This window comes from Odocoileus virginianus, unplaced genomic scaffold, assembly GCF_023699985.2.
Source record: "Odocoileus virginianus isolate 20LAN1187 ecotype Illinois unplaced genomic scaffold, Ovbor_1.2 Unplaced_Contig_2, whole genome shotgun sequence".
NCBI classification, from domain to species: Eukaryota; Metazoa; Chordata; class Mammalia; order Artiodactyla; family Cervidae; genus Odocoileus; species Odocoileus virginianus.
Window position 1 is genome coordinate 3412314 of NW_027224319.1, and position 19175 is coordinate 3431488.

The 19175-nt window shown below is 41.8% G+C and overlaps 1 protein-coding gene across 1 annotated transcript in view; it reads left to right on the forward strand.

The window, feature by feature from the left end:
* Positions 1-19175, forward strand: part of SACM1L (SAC1 like phosphatidylinositide phosphatase) — a 62164-nt gene that overhangs the window by 19208 nt on the left and 23781 nt on the right. The window contains 6 exon segments of the mRNA XM_020915942.2: positions 9959-10056; positions 12683-12757; positions 14009-14136; positions 14286-14435; positions 15401-15460; positions 16258-16291. Coding sequence (XP_020771601.2) covers positions 9959-10056; positions 12683-12757; positions 14009-14136; positions 14286-14435; positions 15401-15460; positions 16258-16291 — 545 coding nt within the window.

Below are 19175 nucleotides of genomic sequence, written 5' to 3' on the forward strand. Positions count from 1 at the left end.
TTAGTCACTAAGTCGTGTCCAACTCTTGCAACCCCATGGACTGTAGCCTGCCAGAGCTCCTCTTTCCATGGGATTCTCCAGGCAAGAATACTGGAGTGAGTTGCCATTTCCTTCTCCAGGGGATCTTCCCAACCCAGGGTCAAACCCGGGTCTCCTGCATTGCAGGCAGATTCTTTACCAGCTGAGCTTGTCCCAGCATCAGGGTCTTTTCCAATGAGTCAGTTCTTTGCATCAGGTGGCTAAAGTGTTGGAGCTTCAGCTTCAGTATCAGTCCTTCCAGTGAATATTCAGCACTGAATTCCTTTGACTGATTTGATCTCCTTGCAGTCCAAGGGACTTTCGGGAGTCTTCTCTAACACCACAGTTCAAAAGGCATTGAGCACCATCAATTCTTTGGTGCTCAGCTTTCTTTATGGTCCAGCTCTCACATCCATACATGACTACTTGTAAAAACCATAGCTTTGACTAGACAGACCTTTGTTGACAAACTAATGTTTCTGCTTTTTAATATGCTGTCTAGGTTGGTCACAGGTTTTCTTCCAATGAGCAAGTGTCTTTTAATTTAATGGCTACAGTCACCATCTGCAGTGATTGGGCTTCCTTGAAGCCCAAGGAAATAAAGTCTCACTGTTTCCATTGTTTCCCCATCTGTTTGCCATGAAGTGATGGGACTGGATGCCATGATCTTAGTTTTCTGAATGTTGAGCTTTAAGCCAACTTTTTCACTCTCCTCTTTCACTTTCATCAAGAGGCCCTTTAGTTCTTCTTCACTTTCTGCCATAAGGGTGGTGTCATCTGCATATCTGAGGTTATTGATATTTCTCCCGGCAATCTTGATTCCAGCTTGTGCTTCCTCCAGCCCAGTGTTTCTCATGATGTACTCTGCATATAAGTTAAATAAGCAGGGTGACAGTATACAGCCTTGACGTACTCCTTTTCCTATTTGGAACCAGTCTGTTGTTCCATGTCCAGTTCTAACTGTTGCTTCCTGACCTGCATACACGGATTTCTCAAGAGGCAGGTCAGGTGGTCTGGTATTCCCATCTCTTGAAGAATTTTCCACAGTTTATTGTGATCCACACAGTCAAAGGCTTTGGCATAGTCAATAAAGCAGAAATAGATATTTTTCTGGAACTCTCTTGCTTTTTTGATGATCCAGCGGATGTTGGCAATTTGATCTCTGGTTCCTCTGCCGTTAAGCTTGAATATCTGGAAGTTCACGGTTCATGTACTGCGGAAGCTTGACTTGGAGAAGCCTGTGTTGCAAGATGGATTCTTAACCGCTGGACTACCAGGGAAGTCCCAGATATTTCTTATGTTTTCTCAGTCCGTGCTTCCATTCTAAGATTTCGTATCATCTTTACTATTATTACTCTGAATTCTTTTACAGGTAGGTTTCCTTCTTCCTGTTCATTTATTTGATCTTGTAGGTTTTTTTTACCTGTACTTTCACCTGTAAAAGTTTTTTTCTGTTTCTTTTGTTTTGTTTTTCTTTTTGCTGGGTGGGATTGTGTTCGTATCTTCTGGGTCAGGAAGATCTCCTGGAGAAGGGCATGGCAGCCCACAGCAGTATTCTTGCCTGGAGGAGCCCATGTACAGAGAAGCCTGGTGGGCTACAGTCCATAGGATCTCAAAGAATCAAACATGACTGAAGGGACTTAGGATACACATATTCCTGTCTTACTGGTTGTTTGGCCTTAGACTTCCAGCACTGTTGTCTGCAGGCAGTTGGGCAGAGCTGGGCCTTGGTGCCAAGGTCAGGACCTGAGATACCTCTCTCCAGTATTCCTAGGGGTCTGAGGTTCTCTGCCAATCTAGCAGTTCAGACTCAGCGCTCCACCACAGGAGCTCAGGCCCAGCTTTAAGCACATGAACCAAGATTATGCAAATCACGTGGTGCCGCAAGAAAGTAAAAAGGAGTAGAACAATAACAGAGAATAAAAAATAAAATTAGAAAACTAAGAGATAGTTTAGAAAAAAATAAGAATATAAGTGAAACAGTAACCAGAAGGTAAAATAGAATTACATAGCAATAGGGAAAAAAGGCCCCAAATGGCCTTGGCTGTGGAGGGTGGAGCTTAGGTAGGGGCGGGTCCAGGCTGAGGACCTCCGTGGCAGGAAGAGATCTGGGGATAACGGGCAGGGCTTCGACACCGCGCAACTGCTGGGGCTTCTCGGAGTGCAGAGGATCAGGCCCAGGGCCTCACCAGGCTCCCTGGGGCCCGAGTGGGCAGGGGCCTCACCTAGCTCTGCCCCATCCTCTGAGCCCCGAGGGTCCCTCCCTGTCCACCTCTCCGCAGAGACTTTAAGACAGCAGAAGATAATAAATCCAGCACTCAGTGGTCCAAGGCCATTGAGTGGGGGGAAAAAATAATGCCACCGTTTTGTGGGCTCTCTTCTTAGTACCAGGCATGTCACTGTATTCTCTGATTTACCCTCACCCATTGCTTATCAGTTTTTAATGAAGAAAGCTGACCTGGGAAGTTCAGTGGTTTGTTCAGGGACTTATGACAGTAAGCATGGAGTTGAAATTCCAATCAGGTTTGTAAGAGTTTAAAACTTACAATTTTTTCACCGTACTGCGTTACTAGAATTTAAAGGCATCATCTTTTTGGTAGGATGGCCTAGAAATCTGTGTGTTCAGAGATCCTTGTGAGTCAAGGAAACATTGTTACTTATACCTAGATTAAGACATAAGGGGGAAAAACTTGGTTTAATAAAATATAAGGACATTACATTAAAAATAGTTTTTAAAAGGTTTTATCACTTAGAAACTCAGACACCAGGTGTCAGATTCAATTGAGGGAAGCATCTCCTTGCTTTCTGCCAGGAAGATGAAGTGTGTGTTTTGGCCAGAGGTTAGTGTGGAGGTTATTTCATTCTAGGAGGGGTTTGATCACTGTGTTAGTTTTGTCTTGCTGCTGTACCAAATTACTATAAATTTAGAAACTTTAAACTATACAAGTATATTATCTCTTAGAAGTCCAAATCAAGTGTTTCATAGTGGAGACTGGGGAGGAATTCATTTCGAAGCTCATCAGGGTGCAGACTGAACCCCCTTTCTTGTGGTGGTTGGACGGGGGCTCGCGTTTCCTTGCTGGCTCTCAGCTGACTGAGTCCCCTTCCCTGTGGAGGCTGGATGGGGGCTCGAGTTTCCTTGCTGGCTGTCAGCTGACTGAACCCCCTTTCTTGTGGTGGTTGGACGGGGGCTCGCGTTTCCTTGCTGGCTGTCAGCTGACTGAACCCCCTTTCTTGTGGAGGTTGGACGGGGGCTTGCGTTTCCTTGCTGGCTGTCAGCTGACTGGACCCCCTTTCCTGTGGAGGTTGGACGGGGGCTCACGTTTCCTTGCTGACTGTCAGCTGACTGGACCCCCTTTCTTGTGGGGGTTGGACGGGGGCTCGTGTTTCCTTGCTGGCTGTCAGCTGACGGGACCCCCTTTCTTGTGGAGGTTGGACGGGGGCTCGCGTTTCCTTGCTGGCTGTCAGCTGACGGGACCCCCTTTCTTGTGGAGGTTGGACGGGGGCTCGCGTTTCCTTGCTGGCTGTCAGCTGACTGGACCCCCTTTCCTGTGGCGGTTGGACGGGGGCTCGCGTTTCCTTGCTGGCTGTCATCTGACGGGACCCCCTTTCTTGTGGAGGTTGGACGGGGGCTCGCGTTTCCTTGCTGGCTGTCAGCTGACTGGACCCCCTTTCCTGTGGCGGTTGGACGGGGGCTCGCGTTTCCTTGCTGGCTGTCAGCTGACGGGACCCCCTTTCTTGTGGAGGTTGGACGGGGGCTCGCGTTTCCTTGCTGGCTGTCAGCTGACTGGACCCCCTTTCCTGTGGCGGTTGGACGGGGGCTCGCGTTTCCTTGCTGGCTGTCAGCCGGGACCCCCTTTCGCTTTTAGAGGCCACTCTCCTGTCCCTGCGTGACCTCGGCATCTCAGGAGGCGTCGACGCTCTGTCACATCTTTCTCGTGGTTGAAGTCTCTCCTCCTCGTTTCTGCCACTTCTCTCTGGCAAACTCTTCCGTTGTCTTTTGCTTTTGTCTTCTGCCCGTCCCAGCAATCCAGGATAATCTCCCTTTTTTTTTTTTTTTGCCACAGGGCACAGCATGTGTATCTTCTTTGACCATGGATCGAACTCACGCCCCCTATAGTAGAAGTGTGGAATGTTAACCACTAGAGCCACACCAGGGAAGTCCGATAATCTCCCTTTTTAAAGTCCAGTTGACTAATAACCTTGATTCCGTCTGCAGGACAGTACCTAGATTGAATGATTAGGAGTGGGAATCTTAGGCAGTGATCTTTAGAATTGTGCCTACCACAATCATTTCTGCAGTAAAACTCTTGAATTTTCAGCACATTCTGTCTGCAGTTGAACCGTTCAGATTTTTTAAATAGTTATGCAAAGTAAGGAGAAGGCAATGGCAACCCACTCCAGTACTCTTGCCTGGAAAATCCCGTGGACGGAGGAACCTGGTAGGCTGCAGTCCATGGGGTCGCAAAGAGTCGGACACAACTGAGTGACTTCACTTTCACTTTTCCCTTTCATGCATTGGAGAAGGAAATGGCAACCCACTCCAGTATTCTTGCCTGGAGAATCCCATGGACAGAGGAGACTGCCTGGTGGTCTGAAATGGGGTCTCAAAAGAGTCAAAGATGACTTAGTGACGAAACAGCAAAAGCAACAATACAGATAACATGTGCTGTTCATGTATTCCAGTTATATATGTTCAGACAGAATATATTTAAATTGAGGGGCTCCTCTGGTGGTCCAGTGAGCTTCCGAAGCAGGGAGCACAGATTCAGTCTCTGGGCAGGGATCTAAGATCTCACATGGTCTATGCCCCCCTCCCCCCAAAAAAGAATGTTTTAAAATTGAGATATAAATTAATTTCAGTATCTTCCTAACAAAAGTAAATTGCTTAGAGATTGTCCATTGGCAAAGGTATCAATGCCTTCTTTTGTATTTCTTAAAATACGGATTGATTACCCTTTAGGGTCCTGTGTTTAGGGCCCTATAATGAAAACTGGCAACTTTTCTCTCTCATTCTGCTTTAAAGAATGTTTCTGTTAATGACAGAAAGTTATTATACCTGAGTTAGCCCTGTTATGCTTAGCCAAAGTACTTAATAGATGCTTATTTAATGCTCACTATTCTGCGAATGAGTTCAGTTGCATCATTGTTTCAGATTCCACATATAAGCAATATCGTACGATATTTGTATTTCTCTAGGTCCATCCACGTTGCTGCAAATGACATTATTTCATTCCTTTTCATGGCTGAGTAATATTCTGTTGTATTTCTATACCACATTTTCCTTACCCATTCTTCTGTCTGTGGATATTTCAGTTGTTTCCATGGCTCAGTTGTTGTGAATACTGCTGCTGTAAACATGGGGGTGCGTCAACAAAGTGTATCATAGTGCGCACTCTTTTTAAATTTATTTTTTTAAGTCGGAGTCTGATTGCTTTATACTGTTGCGCTAGTTTCTGCTGTAGAACAGCGTCAGTCAGCCCTGTGTGTACATGTATCACCCCCCCTCCTCCGCCCCTGTCTCACCCCGGAGGTCAGCGGTGAGCACCAGGCTGAGCTCCCCATCTGCACAGCCACTTCCCTCTCATTACCTGTTTCACACGGTGGTGAGTATGTATCAGTGCTGCTCCCTCAGTTCCTCCACCTGTTGCTTCCCTTCCATGTCCACTCCGTTCTCTGTCTGCATCTCTATTCCTGCCCTGCAAATAGGTTCATCAATACCGTTTTTCTACATCCTATATATACATGTTAATATACAGTATTTTTTTTCGCTTTCTGAGTCACGTCACTTTGTATGCTAGAGTCTGGGTTCATCCACATCACTGTAAGTGACCAGATTTTCTTTTAACAGCTAAGTAATATTCTATTGTATACGCGTACCACATCCTCTTTATCCATTAATCTGTCAGTGGACATTCAGGTTGCTTCCATGTTTGGCTATTGTAAATTGTGCTGCAATGAACACTGGGAGTACATGTGTCTTTTTGGCATTATGGTTTTCTCAGGGTATATGCCCAGTAGTTCTATTTTTAGTTTTATAAGGAGCCTCCATACTGTTCTCCATAGTGGTTATATCAAGGTACATTGCCACCAACAGTGCAAGAAAAGTGAAAGTGAAGTCGCTCAGTCGTGTCCAACTCTTTGCGACCCCATGGACTATAGCCTACCAGGCTCCTCCATCTGTGGGATTCTCCAGGCAAGAGTACTGGAGTGGGTTGCCATTTCCTTCTCCAGGAGATCTTCCCAACCCAGGGATTGAACCCAGGTCTCCCGCATTGCAGGCAGACGCTTTACCATCTGAGCCACCAGGGAAGTGCCAACGGTGCAAGAGGGTTCCTTTTTCTCCACCCTCTCTTCAGCATTTATTATTTCTAGATTTTTTTGGTGATGGCCATTCTGACTGGTGTGAAGTGGTACCTCGTAGTTTTGGTTTGCATTTCTTTAATAATGAGTGATGTTGAGCATCTTTTCATGTGTATCTTCTTTGAAGAAATGTCTGTTTAGGTCTTCCACCCATTTTTTGATTGGATTGTTAGTTTTTGTTAAGCATCATGAGCTGTTTGTAAATTTTAGAGACTAATCCCTTGACAGTCAAATGATTTGAAAATACTTTCTCCCAATCTATGGGTTGTCTTTTCATTTGGTTTGTTTCCTTTGCTGTTCAAAAGCTTTTGAATCTAAGTGGATCCCATTTGTTTATTTTTGTTTTTAATTTCCATTATTCTGGAAATTGCATCAAAAAAGATACTGCTGTGATTTCTGTCGGGAGAGTGTTCTGCCTATGTTTTCCTCTAGGCTTCCCAGGTGGTATTAGTGTGAAGAACCCGACTGCCAATGCAGGAGACACGGATTCGATCCCTCGGTGAGAAAGATGCCCTGGAGAAGGAAATGGCACCCCACTCCAGTAGTCTTGCCTGGGAAATTCCATGTACAGAGTAGCGTGGCGGGCTGTGGTTCATAGAGTCACACAGAGTTGGACACAACTGAAGCAACTTAGCATGCAGGCGTTTTATAGTGTCCAGTCTCACATTTAGACCTTTAGGTCATTTTGAGCTTTTTTTGTGTGTATGGTGTTAAAGAATGATCTAATTTCTTTTCTTTTTTTTTACATGTAGCTGTCCAGTTTTCCCAGTACCATTTGTTGAAGAGACTTGTTTTTTTTTTTTTAATATTGAGCTGTTTGTGTATTTTAAGAATTTGTCCCCTATTGGTTACATCATTTGCACATATTTTCTCTCAGTCCTTAAGTTGTCTTTTCATTTTGTTTATGGTTTCCCTTGCTATGCAAAAGTTTTTAAGTTTATTTGATCCCATTTGTTTATTTTTGTTTTAATCCCCTTGCCCATAACCCCCAGTCTCCCTACCCTACCTTTAGTCTAAAAAATTTATTTATTTTAAAGAAAGATGAATATTTTTAATCATAATAGGTACAATTCACAGAGAAGATAAACCTCATAAACCATTGGACACTTAACAACAAAGAAACAAGATACATAAAGCAAAAATCAGAAGAAATATAAGGGGAAAAAAATATATATAATCATAGTGAGACATACTAACATTTCTCTGAGAATATTTTATCAAATACAGAAAAAATAAGAATAGGAACATCTTGAATGATGTCATTAATAATTTAAATATAGATTTATATTTAATTTATATTAATCTTATATCCTACACAAATATATTTAAAATTTTGTATCTCATACATTGTTATTAGATGTCCATAGGACATTTAGAAAAACTGGCAAAAAGATAAACATTACTAAATTTCAAAAAGTAGAATTTTTTTGTATGTGATTCAGTTATACATATACATGTTATTTTTAAAATTATTTTCCATTATACATTATTACAAGATGCTGACTGTAGTTCTCTGTGCATACAGTAAACCTTTGTTGCTTGTTGCATATCTGTTTCTCTAAATTAGAAATCTAACATTCTATTCATCCTAAATCAAACAAATGGAATCAGTTCAGTTCAGTCGCTCAATCGTGTCTGACTCTTTGTGACCCCATGAATTGCAGCACGCCAGGCCTCCCTGTCCATCACCAACTCCCAGAGTTTACTCAAACTCATGTCCATCGAGTCGGTGATGCCATCCAGCCATCTCTTCCTCTGTTGTCCCTTCTCCTCCTGCCCTCAGTCTTTCCCAGCATCAGGGTCTCTTCAAGTGCATCAGCTCTTCGCATGAGGTGGCCAAAGTATTGGAGTTTCAGCTTCAGCTCCAGTCCTTCCAGTGAACACCCAGGACTGATTTCCTTTAGGATGGACTGGTTGGATCTCCTTGCAGTCCAGGGACTCTCAAGAGTCTTCTTCAGCACCACAGTTCAAAAGCATCAATTCTTCGGCACTCAGCTTTCTTCACAGTCCAACTCTCACATCCATACATGACCACTGGAAAACCATAGCCTTGACTAGACGGACCTTTGTTGGCAAAGTAATGTCTCTGCTTTTAATATGCTATCTAGGTTGGTCATAACTTTCCTTCCAAGGAGTAAGCGTCTTTTAATTTCATGGCTGCAATCACCATCTGCAGTGATTCTGGAGCCCAGAAAAATAAAGTCAGCTACTGTTTCCACTGTTTCCCCATCTATTTCCCATGAAGTGATGGGACCAGATGCCATGATCTTAGTTTTCTGAATGTTGAGTTTTAAGCCAGCTTTTTCAGTCTCCTCTTTCACTTTCATCAAGAGACTCTTTAGTTCTTCTTCACTTTCTGCCATAAGGGTGGTGTCATCTGCATATCTGAGGTTATTGATATTTCTCCCGGCAATCTTGATTCCAACTTGTGCTTCCTCCAGCCCAGAGTTTCTCATGATGTACTCTGCATATAAGTTAAAAAAGCAGGGTGACAATATACAGCCTTGACGTACTCCTTTCCCTATTTGGAACCAGTCTGTTGTTCCATGTCCAGGTTCCAACTGTTGCTTCCTAACCTGCATACAGGTTTGTCAAGAGGCAGGTCAGGTGGTCTGGTATTCCCATCTCTTTCAGAATTTTCCACAGTTTATTGTGATCCACACAGTCAAGGGCTTTGGCATAGTCAATAAAGCAGAAGAAACAGATGTTTTTCTGGAACTCTGTTGCTTTTTCGATGATCCAGTGGATGTTGGCAATTTGATCTCTGGTTTAAAACTTTTGTTTTAGTGCATGTAAATCTATATTTTCTCTGTGTTGTTTTGTTGATGTTTAGTTCCTGAGGCAGTTATTTCTTGGACCATGCTCAGTTGCTTGCTAAAGTTATCCAGTTTCTCTCTTGCAGATCCAACTGTTCATTTTTGTTGAACTCAGGTTACAAAGTTGCATACATTTTGAGTACTCTTCCCCAACTCTGATTTTACCCTCTTTATTTTTTCTTTTGCAGAGTGTCTTTCTTCCCCCCAAGAACATATAGATGGCATTCTAACAAAATACCAAAATGTTAAAGTTTATTTTAAGCAATTTCCTAGAAATGTGTTTCTTAGTATTTTTGGCTAATACTTCTGTCTTGGTTGCTGTGTTTTAAGTGTTCTAAGAATTTGTCAATGGTTAGCTCTTTTCATCCTCACAGCAGTGCTCTTTCATGAGTCTGGTGGTATCTTATTTTGTGGATAAGGGAGCTGAAGAACAGGGTGAGGAGCGTGCCCAAGTTCACACAGCAGCTGGTCTGGTTCCAGGGACTCTGCTCCCGACGTCTGTGCTGCATTCCCTCTGCACTGTGTTGGCTCTAAATTAGATGCTAGTATGATTGTCTTATGTAAGCCAAAGTGGTGATGTTATAGCAGATTAAAACCTTACCAGTATTAAATTAAGTAAGAAGAGTTGCAGTGAACACATACAGCTTTATCTGTTCAAAGCTGGGCAGTGATGTCAAATGTCAGTACATTGTTGCAGTAGGTTTTTGGGAAGTGTCCACATTATTTCCTTTAGTTATTTATGGTTTTGAACTTCTTCTTAGGCACATCACCCCTGAAAAATTTTATGTGGAAGCTTGTGATGATGGAGCAGATGATGTACTTATCATCGACCGTGTGTCCACAGAAGTTACACTCTCAGGTATTTCATGGCCAGGGTTGCAAGCGTCCTGAAAGATTTTACACCTAAGTTGCAGTAATGGTTAAACTGACAAGATCTGTGTCGGTGTGTGGATCTCTGAGTGCCTTCTTAGAAAAAATTTAATTCTTACTACCTCATTTGATTTTTGTGCCTTGATTTTATGCTTTTTCTTGAAATTTTTAGCATTTTACTGTTCATAGGATTAAAAAACTTAATTATTTATTTGTTCTCTTAACGGTACTATAACAGGATTGATTTTGTTGATATGTTAATGTTACTCTCTAACTATAAAATTTAAAGTATTAGAGTGTGAGAAAGTTGTTTTAGCATAAAGTGTGCGTAATTTTAACAACTGCTTTGTTTTTTAAAATATTCATGACTATGAGGTTAATTTAATAAATGAAAAATTATATATATATCACTAAAACTTGTGTTTTAGGCAGAATGGTTTTCCTAAGCTTTATCTAATCTATCTATATTTTGGTTTTGCTTCTCTGGGGTGTGAAAAACAACTTGTTGTTCAATTGTGTGGAATACTGATTTCTGACTAGATTAATGTGAAATAATTTTGGTGACAAATCAATTTACCATGTGAGAATCACATTTAGAAAGTCATATTTCACTTATTTAAAAATTCACCTCTAGACAGAACTCATTTTTTTCTGAAGCACAGTATTTGGCTGACCATAGAGTAGGCATTCAGTAAATAGTAACTGTCCTTTGAATGGAGAAAGTGAAACATGAAAATATTTTGCGTAGGATACTAAAGTGTAAGAAAGGTAGGGCTGTAAGTCTGTGTTCTTGGTTCTCTGCCTGTCCTTGTTGAGTACTGTATGTAACTCTGGTTTGACCTGATGCAGTGACCGCTGGTTAATCTGGTAATACGGCATTTCCTGTGACTTGCTTATTGACTGCTCTCTCAGCATGGCTGACCACTGTTAGTTTCCTTCTAGACTTTAGTCCCATACTTCTTTATACCTCGTTAACACAACTTAGTGTCTTATAAAAGCTTTAGTGTAGATGTATTTTCAATTACTCTCTTGATCTGTCAGTGACATTTTATTTGTAAGTAGAGATTGCCGACCCGTTTGAGTGGACAGAGCTAAAGGTCTTGAATAGTGTGGATGTAAACATGGTAGTAGTCGTCGGTAGACACATGAAGAGATGCTTTGACCGTAAGCCAGTGATGATGAGAGCCTGTCGATCCCAGTTTCTCTGCCAGTTACCTTTTACCACTGGGAATGCAGACCATTGCCACAGAAAGAGATTTTTTTTTTCTACCATGAAAAATTATCTTAGTCCTAGGAATTACCACCCCCGGTGGCTCAGATGGTAAAGCATCTGCCTGCCATGCAGGAGACCTGGGTCCAGTGCTTAGGTCAGGAAGATTCCCCTGTAGAAGGGAGGGACCACCCACTCTAGTACTCTCGCTTAGAGAATTCCAGGGACAGAGGAGCGTGGGCCATAGTCCGTGGGGTCGCAGAGAGTCAGACGTGACTGAGTGACCGACGCTTTCACTTCCACTGCTGTTACACTCTAGTTATTGTAACTTAACAGCTCTATAAGTAGTACCTTTAAGTTTATCAGTTATCTCAATATGTTCAGAGTTTTCTCTGAGCTTTTTATTGCACTGGTATTCCCATTTTTCATGGCAGTTAGTTATGGCATAGCATTACTAAGTAAATTGAATTATTGAGAGATAAGTAAATTTTAGAATTACAGGACTGCCATTAAGAAACAAGACAGCAGTGTTTCAAAAAGGATGATAATTAAAATGTAACTGAAAGAAACAATTTATAGCCATGTAAGTTTGGAAAACTTTGAATTAAACCATGGAACAGCTTTCTTTTACTGTAGGCCTTCTTAGAGCCTTTAATCTCCCACTGTACATTGTGACTCAGAGGAAGCAGAGTTAGCAAAATACTCTTCTTTGCCTGGGAGACCCTACTTTCCCTCCTTTTTGCCATTATTCCCTAAACTAGAGTTCTACAAAATATGTTTTGTGTAGCACATTGGCTTAAAGTTTAACAGTTGTGAAATGAACCTTGTTATCTAAAGTACTCTTCATTAATGAGGGCATTACTGATAAATCGCAGCCAATGATACTGCCTCCCTGGATGCTTATATCAGCTCTTAGGCACCAAGAGGAGGCTTGTCCTGCCTCCTTCCTCTCTTGGATCTTTGCCTCCACTTCCCACATTCTTATACAGGAATACCGGAGTTTTACATTCCATTTGTTGCATGTTGAAATTAACATCTCATCTCAACCTTCATTTACTTTCTAATTCTCTTAAAGGAATAGATTTGGTTTCTGACAAGAGGCTGAATAAATTTGGTTGAAAGTTGCCGAGGAAATAATCCTTAATTTACGTAGTGAAGTTGCTGAAGCATGTTACTTTTGGCACCATATTCTAGACCAGGCAGAGACCTTTGTGATGTAACATGGACATCTTTATTTTATATTCTGCCAAAATGGGAGGTCTAGCACTAATGAAGGACTATAGCTTTCTTAGAACAAAGCATGCATATTGATTTAGTTCAAGTAACCGTTGAAATGAAACTAAATTTCTGTTGCTGAGCTTTTTCTCAATGAGTTTTCTTTTTTCCTTTATTTTTTTCTTTAAAGTCAAGAAAGATATTCCTCCTTCAGCAGTCACAAGACCAATATTTGGTATACTGGGCACAATCCATCTGGTGGCAGGTAAGAAAATGAGCTAAAGTGGGGGAAAAGGTAATGAAATAGATGACGGCACACTTTATATCTTACTCGAAGCATTGAATCTGTAGTTTAGGTATTTGTCCTTAATTTCTAAAAGTAATATTTCCCAACAGCAAGTGGTTAAATTTATAAGCCTGAGGTTCCTTTTTTTTTTTTTTTTAAGTTTTGATTTTGGTTTTATTCAACTAGAGTTGAAATCTCTGGTCTGCTAGAGATTTTCCATAAATTCTAAGAGTGTTTACAGAAAAATGTTAATGTATTGATGAACCAGAATATGCTATACCTGCAGCTGCTTACTGGGGTTGATTATGACACAGAGCATGTTAGAGAATGTTACCTGGTTCTAGTTACTAGAAGAGTGATTTTTCGAATTTAAATTTTATTTCATACTTTTAAAAAGTTCCTGTTGTATCAGGCATACAGTTATATGCTGAATATAACTGAATGCTGTTATATTTATAAAAGATGCAGGTCCCTTTTGTCCTGCAGTTTACAGTCAAGTGAGAGAGGCGTTAAACTGTAAGTTACCACAGTACAGTGTGACAAGTTCTGGGAGAGAGGTGTACCTGGGAAAGCTTCCAGAGAGGGCCCTTGTGGTTAGAGCCCCAAACAGGTCTGAGGAATAAATCTAGTGGTAAAGGCTTTCCCTGGCTTATTTGTGGGAGGAAGAGGAGGTGGCCAAGATCAGGGTTGGTGTGTTACACACATGGTGCTGTGACGGCTTCTTCCTCCTGACCACTCACCTTTGGAGTGTTACAGTAACCAGTTAGTTATACTGCCCAGCACATCTCTCTACCATTTAGAATAACGGGACGACATGGGGGGTGTGTAGGCGGGACACTGTCCTGCAGTGGCCAAATCTCATGACCTGTGGTGCTTTAAGCTACACATTGGGAAACGCATTAGCAGAGGCATGCATGCTTAGGGCATAATGTGTGGGGGGGTGGGCAGGGAGAGAGAAGTATTTTCTGTCTCTTATTTTCCATCTGCTAGGGTCACTACTTTGGTTACCAAAAGCTTTTGCTTTTACCTTTTTGAGAAAAAATTTGACCTTTCAAAAAAATATTTTTAAATAATATGCTCATCTCTCTATTCATAAATTATAAGATTACCTTAAAAATGTACTCATCCTTTATTTAGCACAACTCCTGCCTCTAGAGTTTAAAGGATGCTACTTCTGGCTTTCTCGTTGTCTTGTTTCTATTTACCTAAGTTTGGCTTTGCTTTTTGCAGGTAATTATCTAATTGTCATTACCAAAAAGAAAAAAATAGGTGAATTTTTCAATCATGTAATCTGGAAAGCAACAGATTTTGATGTCCTTTCTTACAAGAAGACGATGTTGCACTTAACTGATATTCAGGTAAGAACTGGAGACACTTAGCCGCAGAACCCAAAGAAGTCCCATGACGTGGGTGGGGAAAGGAGGTGGAACACAGAAAGTTCAGTGAAGTTTACTTTGACTCTCTGATCATGCTGATTCCTAGACTGTGTTCTGTCCTTTGTTTGCAGTTACAAGATAATAAAACTTTCCTAGCAATGATGAACCATGTCTTGAGTATGGATGGGTTTTACTTTTCAACGACATATGATTTGACCCATACTTTGCAGCGGCTCTCCAACACTAGTCCAGAATTCCAGGAAATGAGTCTCTTGGAAAGGGTAAGCTTAATCTTCTATTTTTAAAAAATTTTTAATCTATTTTTTAATTTTTAGGAGCATGCCTCTATTTCATCCATAAAATATATATTGATTTTTCTCAGTCCTGGCTGTATCAGGATCATGTATGGGGCTTTGAAAACATACCGTGTTTCAAGTAGACATCACACTTCCAAATTCAAGATCCCAAAAAGAGTATGTTTCACAGACAGGATCAAGAACCGCATTTGTGCATTTTCAGAAATCTAGCTTGAACACGCATGTTGGTCATTTCCTAGCTCTCAGTGGTCTGTGGTATAACAGAACATTATCAACACCATTGTGCTTGTAAAATTAATGTTCTAAGAGGTGAACTTCTTTCTGTAGCTTTTACAACAAGAAAATAACAACTTATTAACTTGGAAAATAAGCTTTTTTTAGTGTGGGTTGTGATTCCCCCTCCCCTGCCTTTTTTTAAAAATTAAACATATCTTTAAAACTAGACTTCAGATGATCTTAACATGAAATTTCTGCTGTTCAGGAACCTAGATAATTGCTGCCTTGATTTTTTGTTGTTGTTGTTAACAAAAATAGATATGTTTAGGGGGCAGATAGCATTTATAAAGTTGCGTTAGTTATCTGTTAGCTTGGACCATATGAAATTGCCACTAGCTGACCATTTTTGATCCATAAGAGTGATAATTTTATATAGTTCAGCCTAAATCAATATTTTAGTTGACTAACTTACTGAAGCCTATAATAGTCTACTCGTAAAATTATATGTAGGCTTAGATGTAAGGAGAAGGGGGCAACAAAGGATGAGATGGTTAGATAGCATCACTGACTCAGTGGACATGAATTTGAGCAAATTCCAGGAGATAGTGGAGGACAGAGGAGTCTGCAGGAGGACAGAGACATGCTGCAGTCCATGGGGTTGCAAAGAACTGGACACGACTGAGCCCACATTAATTTAAAAACTTCTCTCTTAGGCAGATCAACGGTTTGTATGGAATGGTCATCTTCTTCGAGAACTTTCTGCTCAGCCAGAGGTAATGTACACTAAATAAAACCAACTTATTTGTCACTGTCCAAGTTGTAATTGAATATGTGTTATATAATGGCTAGTTAATCACTAAAGATTTTGGTAAAGAAACCTAATTTAACTGTTTATAAACTTGTGAACTTCAATTAGATCCACCCTCTCACATCATTCTAGGTTGAAGAAGCCTAGTTATTTTACTCTGATCTTTACTCCGATCTGGAAGCCTTAAATACAGGAAAAAATATCTGAGTAAAAATAACATTGCTTTCTGTAAGGAAGAGAGAGAGAATAGGTCTTGGAAAATGAATAATGTAGAAATTGGGCCATAGCTAATTCCCCAGGCAAGTGGAAAGCTCTGCATTTGTGTATGTAAGGGACCCTGACTCCCTTCAGTCACCCAGGGTAGACGTGCATAGATGTCACCTTCCTCTGTACTCGTCTATACAAATGAGGTATAAACACAGAGGCCCACTTCAGAAGAGTAATGCATGGGATCTAGGGAAATAGATTTGCCTGATGGCTTCATTTCTTGACATTTGCTTTGCTTTTTTGGGAAAAGTAGATTGAACTGCCTGAAGGAGTGCCGTTGTTGTAGGCTAAAACTGACAGATAAACATTCTGACCCTTCATGTGGTCTTGTTAGTGTTTCAGAATCTATGAATGTTCAAACCCAAATGATTCCAGCAAATTCTTAAATTTTTTAAATTGAAAAGGCAATGTTACATTAGAAAACATTTTTTTATATAGTGCTTCTTTTTATTATTATCAAATTATATTTATTCCTAAACATTATCTTCATTTCAGGTCCATCGGTTTGCCCTTCCGGTATTACATGGCTGTATCCTTACATATTACTCTTTAGTTTTCTGGCAGTCTTAATTTAAATATTATTATAAGGCAGATTTAAAGACAGTCTCAACTATTACTTGAGGAGGGTATTTTAGAATTAGTAGATACTGCTTTTGATAATAAAATCAAACCTATTAACATAAAATCTGAGAATACTGGTTGTAAATTGGTTGTAAATGACCTTTTTTTTTTTTTTTAAATAGAATGACCTCTTTAGACTGAATCTCTCTCTCCCAGAATTCTGGGGCTTGTGGGTTAAAAGAAGAAATATGTCCACTGTGTTTCGGCTTTTTAGACTTTGTATCAATAAACAAGAGTAATTTTAGCCTGACTAGTGAACATTTTCTTAGTAATTAAGAAAGTTAGACTCAGGAAACTAGGGTGACCGGCAACTTGGAGAGGAGAATTACAATCGAAAATTATATTTGTCATTTGAAATAGCCCCAGAAAAAATGAAACATAGATGTTTTTATGAAGAGTGATGCTTGCGGGGCAGGTACGGTACTAGTACAGAATGAGTAATGGTTAACTAATTGTAAGTTCATTTTAAAAACGTCTTCATCAGAGACATCATCATGTTAATAAAAATAGGGAGCAGACTGAGCTGGCTGTTACAGGGTCCACATAGTGTCCTGGTGAGCACTCGAGCTTGGGACTCCGTTTGCAGAAACCGAGGGCGTCTCTCTCAAGTACTCCCAAAGAAGCTTGGGAGCTGACACAGCAGCCTGTGATTTATTTGTTCATTATGTTAATATGATTTCCTTAAATTATCATGCTTATTATACGTAAAAGCAGAAAATAGTAATGCAGGAAAGATTTTCTACAGTTGTGAGGGAATAGAAATCAGAAAATGTCAGGATAAAAGCTCTTGTTTATTCTGGTTTTGTTTTCTTTTCCCTGAAGCTCTCTCAAGTTCTTCTAAGGGTAAAATAATAGCAAATGTTCTATTTAGGTAGCACTTTAAGGATTTGAGCCACTTGTTTGTGTGTGTGTGTTTTTTAATTCGAAAATGAGATTGTGAATGGGCAAATAATGGTAAATGAGACTATAGAAACAGATTATCCATTTAGCCTTAAATCTGAAGCTTAAGGTTGGCTTTTAAACAGTGTTTAAATGTAGCTGTTTTGGCTGTGGCAGTCTTCGTTGCTGTTTGCAGGCCTTTCTGTAGTTGCAGCCCGTGGGGGCTGCTCTTCGCTGCAGTGCGCGGGCCTCATTGCAGCGGCCTGTTTCTGAGAGCACAGGCCAGGGTGCGCAGGCCTCGATAGCTGCGGCTCCTGGGCTCTGGAGCCCGGGCTTAGTTACTGCGCTGCTTGTGGGATCCTCCCAGACCAGGGATCAGACCTGGGTCTCCCGCGTTGGCAGGGCGTTTCTTCACCGCTGAGCCACCAGGGAAGCCCTGCATTGTTCTTTGTCTAGTGTTGACTTTTGACTAGAGCTGTCGTCAGATGTTCGGTGTACTTAGAGACCAACAGGAACAGAGGGCCCGTGGCGGGAGCATTCCTGGGGCAGAGAGTGCACGGGGCAGGTGGGAGCTGGGTTCAGAGGTGCCGCTGGGCCCGCGTCCTGCCAGCCCTCAGCAGCTTGGCCCTTAACTGTCAGGAGGAACGCTCGGGATCTGAGGAGAGAATCGGCATGGTCGGACGGGGTCACTCGGACCCTGGTGGAGCGGATAAGCCAAAGGGAAGCGGGGACGGGATACAAGGGGAGTTAGGAGCTGTTGTCTGGATGGAAGGTGATGGTGATCAGCAGTGGTTGGGCTCCAGATATGTTTTGAAGGTAGAACTAAAAGGAGTTTCTGACAAATTGTGGTACACAGGGAAAGACAGAGGGTTTAGCATGCATCTTAAGGTTTTCGGCCAGAGTAAATGGAAGGAAGCCACACACTGAGGTGGGGGAGAGCTGAGTTGGGAGGGAGGCTGGAGTATCCGGGCCTTTATTTGGACATGTTAAGCTTGAAATGTCTCTGAATATCGAAGTAGAGATGGCAGAAAAACATGGATTAATGAAAGTGGAGTTTAGGAGGGAAGTACACATTGGAGACATATATTTGCGAGTCCTCAGGGTACAGATGGCATTCAAAGCTACGGGATGAGAGCATCAAAGGGAGAAAGGTATGTAGAGAAGAAAAAGGTGTGGAGAAGGAGAGAAGACAGCCTGCAGGGGATTCTAGATCGTGAGTCAGTGCTAGAGCCGTGGACTGTTGGCCCCAGTGAGGACAGAGGGCCTTTGAAGCGGGACATCAGAGTGAGTGAGGCAAAGGATGAGTCACACAGAGTGGGGAAATGAAGACCAACCAACAAAGGCCGCTGAGGGAGAGGAGAACCAGCCAAGTGAGAGCTGTGTCCCAAAGCAGAGGGTCCATCAGCTGATGTGCTGCTGGTCGGTTAAAGAGGCCCATTAGAGAGGGAGGTTACGCTCCTGCTCCCCTCACTTCCCTCCCCAAGTGGAGGCTCTTACCACATCCTGGGAAGACAGGGTTTGGAGAAGGTGGGAGCACAGTCCCGTGCTGGCGCAGTGTCCTTGAGTGTGAGGGGGTGCACAGGTCACACAGGCCTGGCAAGGACAGGACCACTGGACCGTCCAGCCCAGCCGCCGTGGTAGAAAGGGAGCGGCTGTGCGGGCGTGCAGGCCGGTGGGTACGTAGATGCAGCGGGAGCACGTGGGTGGCCGTTACTTTCTCACTGAAATTGGAAGCAGTGCCATTAGCTGTGAGCAGTAGTCAGAAGTTGAGGACAACATGTGAAATGTGTATCCCATGTGGGAGCGCATGGCCCTGGGAGTCACTAATTGATACAAGATTAGAAGTGAACACATTGACATTTTAAAATTTGTGTCATGATGATGGGCTTCTGCATGACTTTTTATTTTTCTCT